This window comes from Telopea speciosissima, chromosome 1 (assembly GCF_018873765.1).
Source record: "Telopea speciosissima isolate NSW1024214 ecotype Mountain lineage chromosome 1, Tspe_v1, whole genome shotgun sequence".
NCBI classification, from domain to species: domain Eukaryota; kingdom Viridiplantae; phylum Streptophyta; class Magnoliopsida; order Proteales; family Proteaceae; genus Telopea; species Telopea speciosissima.
Genome location: NC_057916.1, coordinates 60,826,961 through 60,835,116, shown reverse-complemented (window position 1 = coordinate 60,835,116; position 8,156 = coordinate 60,826,961). Strand labels below are relative to the sequence as shown.

General features: G+C 40.6%; 2 protein-coding genes across 2 annotated transcripts; both read right to left on the bottom strand.

The window, feature by feature from the left end:
* Positions 1-1,903: 1,903 nt before the first annotated feature.
* LOC122647120 (UPF0496 protein At3g19330-like) lies at positions 1,904-3,232 on the bottom strand. The gene is made up of 2 exons (XM_043840612.1): positions 3,096-3,232; positions 1,904-3,010 (listed from the first exon to the last, which is right to left on the bottom strand). Exons 1-2 carry the CDS (start codon positions 3,175-3,177, stop codon positions 1,941-1,943), a joined length of 1,152 nt encoding a protein of 383 aa, XP_043696547.1. The 5' UTR covers positions 3,178-3,232; the 3' UTR covers positions 1,904-1,940.
* A 353-nt stretch (positions 3,233-3,585) lies between these two features.
* Positions 3,586-4,791, bottom strand: LOC122647129. Its single transcript, XM_043840619.1, has one exon. The coding sequence runs from the start codon at positions 4,574-4,576 to the stop codon at positions 3,611-3,613; it is 966 nt and encodes a 321-aa protein (XP_043696554.1). The 5' UTR covers positions 4,577-4,791; the 3' UTR covers positions 3,586-3,610.
* Between the last annotated feature and the right edge of the window lie 3,365 nt (positions 4,792-8,156).

Here is an 8,156-nt window from a genome sequence, read left to right as displayed (position 1 = left end):
AACAATCATAGTTCACCCTTCCCCCCAGCCTGGCTCAACCCCTACATCTCCCTTCCCCCTCCTCATGGTCAGGGCCAATTAGGGTCAGCCCGACCCGACCCGACCCTGAGGGCTAGTCATGGTTGGATTTTTATGGCCCTGAGTCAGGGCGGGACCGGGCTTGGACCCAGCTAAAGGGACTCAGGGTTTTAAAAAGCCCGACCTAACTCGAACCTGTTGCAACCCTAATTCCTATTCACAAATGAAACTGTCTGCAACTAATTCCGATCTTATGACAGAAGAAGAGGTACTTTTGGTCCATTTCTTAAACTCTTCAGAGTGTTTTTGAAACACCTACTGCTGGACTGCTCCTTTGCAAGAGTGGTTTGGTTTGGAAGCACACTGCAGTACTCTCCACCTTCAAATATAAGGCCAAACTGTGGTTGATTGGTTGAATAGCTGGGATGACTTATTTCGCCAGGACAAGAGAGGGGCACGTGAACCCTTGGCTAGAGCATCTTTCATCTGTTGATGCTTATGGCGAGCATGTAATGAGCTTGCTTTCAACTCTACAGTTTGGACTCCTTCAGAGGTTATCTCTATGGTGGAGAAGGCTTATCTAGAGTATGCAGAGATTTGGATGCCCACAAGGAATAGCAGCAACTCTGTCCAATCTGGAAGTGTTTCACCATCGGCTACTTGGAGTGCTCCACCAAATTGAGTTATATAGATTAATTGTGATGCTGCCCTCCCTCATAGCAGTTCGAAAGGAGGTCTTGATTTGGTATTCAGGGATCACGTAGGCGCCCAACAATTGTTTGTTTCCATACCCTGTAGTTTTGGTTCAGCAACACAAGGGGAGCTTATGGCAATTCGGTTTGCATTGAGGAGGGCTCGAGATTTGGGGTATAATCAAGTGCAGATCGAGTCTGACTGTAGAGAAGCCGTGACCTATATCGTTGAGCAAAATCGCACTCCTCCAACTCATTCCGTTGTGTTGTTATTTGATATTAGAAGACTCTGTACCTTCTTCTCTTATGTATCATTCCTTTGTATTCCACCGGCTATTAATGGTGTAGCCGATGCCCAGGCAAGGAAAACCCTGTCACTTATGTGTGTGACAGATTGACCTCTATCCACTCTGTGGCTTCATGATTTATGTGCTCATGAAACTGCTAGTTGTACACACTCCCTGAATTAGTAAAATTCCCCTTTACCCAAAAAAAACAAAAGTGTTTTTGAAACAACCCAAATTGTTCTCACCCGACAAGACCCTATTTGTTTGTTTGCCTATAAAGAAATGAATCTTTTTCAATTTTCGAATGTTAAACAACAGACCAAGCAGTTAAGCACCGAGAAAATTTAAAAACACACAAAAAACCCATATTCAAACATGGTTCTCGGAGGCAGATGCTTTTATCTCCTTTTCCATTCAATATTTTTCCCCTTTTCCCACCTTTTCCTCAAACATTCTTGGTGCCCGGCTTTTCCGTACAAGAAGGCTTCGTGTCACCATAGAAAACCGCGCCAGTAGAAGATTGTGTATTAAGGAATCTAAAGCTGCCTCTCTGCCCTTTCGACAGAAAAAGAGAGACTACAGATTCCCAGGGAAAAGGCCAAAGTAAACCCACCCCGGCTTCCGTACCATCCGCATCCAAACACTATCAATACGACTGACCACTCTTGCTGCGGGCCGGGAATCAAGCGAATCGAATTCATGGGCTCAAGGCCCATATTGTGACGGGAAATAGAAATGTTTGCTTTTGTTGTTTTGAGTGGAGAGATGGGGTTTACAAAAAAAAAAAAAAAAAAAAAAAAAAGAAAAAAAAAAGTGGAGAGATGAGGAAAGAAACATTCATTGCCTCCCAACTGTTTGCGAAAATGCCCAAATACGCCAAACAATGGAATTATGATTGAAACTTGAAAGAAAAAAAAAATTCATAAGAAGTTCGCCAAGTTAGTCAGGAATTATGGGTCTGGTGGAGGAGAATCTCTCGTAAGAGGAGAGACCTACCTCTGTTAACTGTGGTACAACAAAGACACAGGTGCTCCTCCAGGTCTCTGAGCTGATGCAGCAGATTGGGTTGATTCTTGCGAAGCTGCTTCACTACTTCCTGAATAGGATACTTATCCCTCCCCCGCTCTATGCCCAAGCGGATTAGAAGCCTATCACTCTCCACCGCAGCGTGCATGCGAGCCACAAGACGATCAACGGTGTCGAGGTCATTGTTGATGACGTAAGTACCCTTAGCCGCAGCTTCAAGCTGTGCAATATGTTCGAGCTCCCTCTTGGTGAAGTGGGTGGGTAAGAAAGCGAAAAGGGGCCCAGCCACAACCACGGCTAGAGCATGCGTAGCAATGGCGACAGCAGTTGCGGCCACACCGACTGTCAACCCAATGAGGCAAAGACCGGAACTAGTGGTGGCCCCACGAAAGAGACGGACCTTCTTGCGGGATTTGTGGAGATGAAGGTCGAGCTGTAGCTTCATCTGAGAGAAGCAGCTGCGCATGTCGTTAAAGCTACTAGAATTAGAATCTGGGTTAGGGAAAGGGTTGTCGAGGGACTCGAATTGAAGGAAAACTTCGAATGTCCGGTTGCATTGCTGCTGGGTAAGTGTAATAAGATCGAAGTCAAGAGGAAGAAGCACTAGGAGTTCGTGAACTGGGGCGTAGAGGGATCTGGCAAGTTCAACACTGCGATGGAGGCAGAGGCAGAGATTAGAAGTGTGTTCACTATAATCGAAGTAAGCACCGGCGAGGCGAGTGAGATTGCCGGGTGTGGCGCCTCGGAGGACCTCTTCGACGGAGGCTCGGTTGGGTTGGAGGAGCTGCGACAACTGGTCTGGAGTACTCAAGTGGCCGCTATGGTGGTGGATTTGATGAAACTTTGTCCATATCTCTTTGTAAGAATTAGTCTGGAGTGCGAAAGTGTACTCACGAGTGAGGTCGAAAGTCGGTGAGAATTGGGTAGTCGATCTAGAACTCGACGACTCCGCCGTCTCCTCTCGAGAATTCTCGGTGGTTTCAATCCCTATCACCAATAAACAGAATATTAATCCCACCATTAACATGAAACACGAAAAAGTAGCGAAGAACAGTGAAACAAAAGAGGTTACCTTGGATTGACGGTGTTGAAGATGGAGAATTTACTGTCGCCGGCGCCGCTGCTGTTGATTTTAGGGCGAAGCAACGATGCATAACGCGTGTTCGTCGGAATCAAAGACAGTGTGAGAGATTGAGGTTTTAATCTCAGAGAGGGTTTACAGATTTGAGGGGAAAAGGGGATTCGAAGATCTAAGGCAAAGTAAAAATTAACCATTAAATTAAACTCTCACCAAACGTTACCCACGAGGCCCCACGACTGAAATTTAGATTTCTTTTCTCATCTTCAGATCTTGGATCTTTACACACAGGATGAATATAGAGAGAGAGAGAGAGAATTTAATTCTTTAATGGCTGTTTAATTTTTCTGAACTGAACAGTACGAAAAAACAATAAAGAGAAAACAGACGCTGAGGTTGCAGACTTGCAGTATTATAAAAAAAAAAAAAAAAGTCTGAAAAATTACAAGGTCAAAACCGTCCCAAAAAAAAAAGTGTATCTACGATCACAAACCAATTATCATCAAACATCAAGATTTGTAACTGTTGTACCTCCCTATGTCTGCAAGCTTTTTTGATCTGTTCTTGCAGAAAGAAGGAGCCGCAGAAAAATGCGGTTTACTCGAACCCCGAACTTCACCTGAAAATCCTATTTCACCGGAGATTACCACATTCCGATGGTGCCTACTTGGGCTTGGCCTCACCAACGGACTAAAACACATAGCCAATCCCGAAACATTCCGATTATGATGCCCTCGCCGGCGAGACCTCGTCGGTGTCGCATGTGGCGGTGTTCGTTGAGTCTGTAGCCCCTTTGGTGAAGATTTGGATGAGTAACTACTCGAATCGTCATTATCTCCAGAGAGGTCACCTTCAACGGTGGTTCTCTCCGGTGACATTCCTCGATCTCTTCTGCCGGGTGGTCGGTGGCCTCTGCCGCGGGTGTCTTCGAAGGTGAAGAGACGAGATAGTTTCTTCCGGTGACTGGGGAAGAAAGATGAGAACGAGTTTTGCGAGATCGGTGAAGTAGATGAAGAAGTAGTAGCTAATGAAGACCTGGAGACTCTAGAAGTTCTGGGATCTGTAGCATCTGGTTCTGATTCTTGCGATCTGAATTTACCGAACAGATATGTGAAGAGCGAGAATTTACGGCGCTTCTTCTTTTGAGTGGCACCGCCGATGGTGGTGGAAGTGGAGTTGGAACCCACCTGAGGGGTGCTGTAGAAGCGCTGATCGAATTTGTGGTGGTGATGTTCCCCGGAAGGGTCGCTTGCAGAGCGGCTATAGATGTAAGGAGAGACGGAGCGAGGGAAAACGAGCGGAGGTGGGCGGGCGTTAGATTTCCGATGATCTTCAGTCTCGGCCTGGGCTTGTGCTTGTGCTAGAGCTTGTTGACGAGCTTGGGCGGCGATGATAGCAAAGAGGCGTTCACGGAGACAAGAAGCGCATATGCCAACGCCACTGCTGGGATCGAAAGGATGTCTCTTACACCTCATTTAAGCTTCTTATATTCACCAAACTCTGCATCTGTCTTTCTCCTCAACCATGTTTGCCTTATTGTTTCTTGCCGAAGCCCAGATCAGAGGAACCCGAGTCATGTCCTGGCCCAGGCCCCGTGCCATTTCCTTTCTCAGAATTCTCTGCTACACAGAGATTCAGAGACGGCAAGAAAAAATTTTGGTTTTTTATGCGAAATCTCTAAGTGTTCTTGTCGATGATCGTGAGCTAATGAAAGGGGAGTTTGAGATATATATTTAATCCGAGAGAGGGAGAGAGAGGGGGAGAGAGATTCAAAGGTGAAAGGCCAAAGGAGTGGGGTTTTTGATTTAATTGAAGACACGCGGTTCGTAAATGATGTTGCAGTGCTCATTTACTCTTCCGCTACTGTTGTGATGAGAGAGAGAGAGAGAGAGAGAGAGGCGGGTAAATATACTAGAGCCTTTCGTTTGGTCTTTTTCAGTAACGGGACGGAGCAGCTTGTCTAGTTTGTGGTCAATGCGGCCTTCTTTTTCTTTTACTGCGTGTTTTGAATCTTTTGACTGAGACAGTTTTGTGGTTGTGTTTTTTTTTTGGTAAGTGTTTTGTGGGTGTGTTTGACTGTTCCGATATGCATATCCTGCTCTAGTCTAATGTTGAACACTTCGAAGTTGAACCATGGAAAAAAAAAACTATTTTTTGGGGGTGGGTCTGAGTCCAACCCTTATAAAATATTGGGTGGGTTCAGGTTCTAACTCCATGTCCAAACATATCCAAGTGCTTTGTTATAAGGTTTTCTTGTGCTCAAGAATCCCTTGAACCAAACTGACAAATTGAGCAAAGCAAGGGTTGACTGTCTCACACTCTCACCCAATACAGCCACCAAAAAGCAATGTTGGATAAATTTTGTTCATCAAAAGTTGGACTGTAAATGGATAATAAAAAATTCGAATTTGATCCACATCCATATTCATTTAGAGATATACGAAAAAAAAATCTGAATATTCTGATAAAAATTCATCTAGAAAAAATTCAAATACTTAATAATAAAAAATTAAATAAATAATGATCTTAAGGGTTTTTGAAGATTTCACAGGTTCTAGAATATGAGGAAAAGAGAATCATGATCTTTTTTCTTTTTTTTTTCGTAAGGGAGAATCATGATCTAAGAGATATGAATTGAGAGTAAATTGTATCGCTAGGGGGAGGAAGGTTCGGGTTACACAAGGTAAAGATGTAAACGGGTGGTCAAAAATTTGAATGCGATCTGCATCCGAATCTGTTTAGAGGTATCCGTATTCAGCTAGGGAATATCCAGATTCGATTACATCCGATCCATATCTGAGCCGAATCCAATCCGTTTACAGGTCTATTCAAAAGCGTATAGTAATCATGGTTCGTAATCTCGGATTGAATCGGTCAAAATTGTATGGATTATATCGGTATCAGCCTAGACCGATCCCAAATAATGATCGATCTTGTCCAATATTAGTGAATCATTCCCTGGAATGGTCTACTCGGTTGGATCGCCTAAATCTTGGGATTGTATTGGTCGATATTGGTCATTGTGATTCTAAAATGGTTCGTAATCTCGGGATCAGACCATTCGTATCGTCTGGACTTGATCGATATCAGTCGTGATTTTCCAATTTACTTTTAATTTTCATATTTTTTAATATTTTTTTACTGATACTGGCCGATGCAGGAACCGATCCAACAAATCTGATTTTTCATCATTTTTTACGGATACAGACCGATTCAAATCAGTATCGGCCCTGACCAATCCCAAGAACGTTACCGGTATTAGGAACCATGATAATAATCAACAATTAAGTCATGGTTTAAAATATCGGTTTAATCTTGATCAATACCGATACAATACTGATATGAATCGATTGAATCAACCTGTATTAGACGGGTTTACTTTCATTTTTTGTGAATTTTTTATTTATTTATACAAATTTACCCTTGAATCGAACCAATCTTCTTTAAACCATGATTAGGGGATGATTGGATTGGGGGAGTAGCGTGTAATTAAGTTCAAAATCCAATGCCTATTGTAGTTTTTATGTTGGTTTTGGGAAAACTGAACACTAATGATGTATACTCAGTCTCATGTGAGTGGCTCAAGGCACCAGTTTATCAAATAGTTATCAACCTTTGTCATCTGAGGCAATCATTATTAGAGCTCAACTTTGACTTTGACCTTCTAGGCTATGTTTAGATTTTTTTAGATTTGGGAAAATCTAAAATTGTAATATGAATATCTATTTTGGTGCACCCTTTAAATTTTCATAAGGGTATTCAGTTATTCAAGAAAATAATAATCTAATTTGATGATTGAGTTGTTAGGATGAATTAAATGTAATTAGGCACCTCTACTCATATAATATACAATACCATATTATACACAAGATATAATAATCTAATAATGGTATACAATATATAAGGAATTATTCTTTGCTTGGCTGTCCCTTAAATTAAATTGGTCTAATTTCGATTTGTCAAAGCATCTTGGTTTATAAGAATTTTCGAAATAATTATTCATTTCATTCTTATTGCGTGAAAGAAAGTTAAAAAAACTGATTTCATTTCGTGTATACATATCAAATGATGGTCTACCCCAGCTTCTTGGTTTATTGTGTTGGCAAAGTCTTTTGGCATCCAAAAAACTAGCTTCTGGGTTTTCTAAAATAAAAAGCCCTGTAAACATAGATTTAGTAAGCCTATAGTGAAGCGTTATAAGGGTCTTTATAATAGCGTAGTCAAGTTTATTAATTCCATCATAAAGATGAAAATCTCAAGCGATCCAAATTGATTTATTTTAATATGTTGTTAAGAAGCCAATATAACTAGTTGTAACCATTCTAAAAAGTCATTTATATGAGAGTTTCTTTTCGTGAATGAACCTTATGGAAACTAAAAAATTAACAAAAGAAAAATGATTTCCCCACAAATGGGACTGCAACTTCATAATATATGGTTCACCTTTTAATTGTTCATAATAATAAAATATATAATATAAAAATTGTTGTTGGTATTAAATTCTATTTTCGTTAAAAAACAAACAATTTAGTTTGCAGTAGAGTCATTAGGGAGGAGTGGAAGAGCTTCTTCATATTTAAGTTATCTTTAGAAATAAATAAAAATTAATCAATTTGAAACAAAGACTACAAGATGAACTGCTTTCATATTTAATCTCAAATGAGGTCAACTAACTACAATGGAATGTTATCAAATTTTTTTATTAAAAAAGAAAAAAAAAAATACTACATCAGAATGTTATGAGATAAGGAGGTTGTAAGTTGATAAAGATCATAATTTATATAATAATTAAGAGAATATACAATAAAAAGTGAATAAGAAATAATATTGCATTAAAACTTTCTTATTTATTTTTATTGTTGACAGTTTTGGTATCAGAGTTTTTTAAATGTTACCGTCCATCCACTATAGAATTTAGATGCTTCTACGGAGACCTATGTACAAAAAAAATGTTCTATTTGAACAGAAATAATTGAATAACCTATTAGTATTAGGTGGTCTAACCATAGTTGAAACACTGGGTTTGACTGGGACGAGTCACTCGAGTCGAGTCAG

Excerpts from the sequence above, each read along its gene's own strand:
- LOC122647120 (XM_043840612.1), bottom strand. The coding sequence starts at position 3,177 with ATGCATCGTTGCTTCGCCCTAAAATCAACAGCAGCGGCGCCGGCGACA. Across the intron at positions 3,011-3,095 it reads TTCAACACCGTCAATCCAAG|GGATTGAAACCACCGAGAAT; the intron begins GTAACCTCTTTT and ends TATTGGTGATAG.
- LOC122647129 (XM_043840619.1), bottom strand. The coding sequence starts at position 4,576 with ATGAGGTGTAAGAGACATCCTTTCGATCCCAGCAGTGGCGTTGGCATA.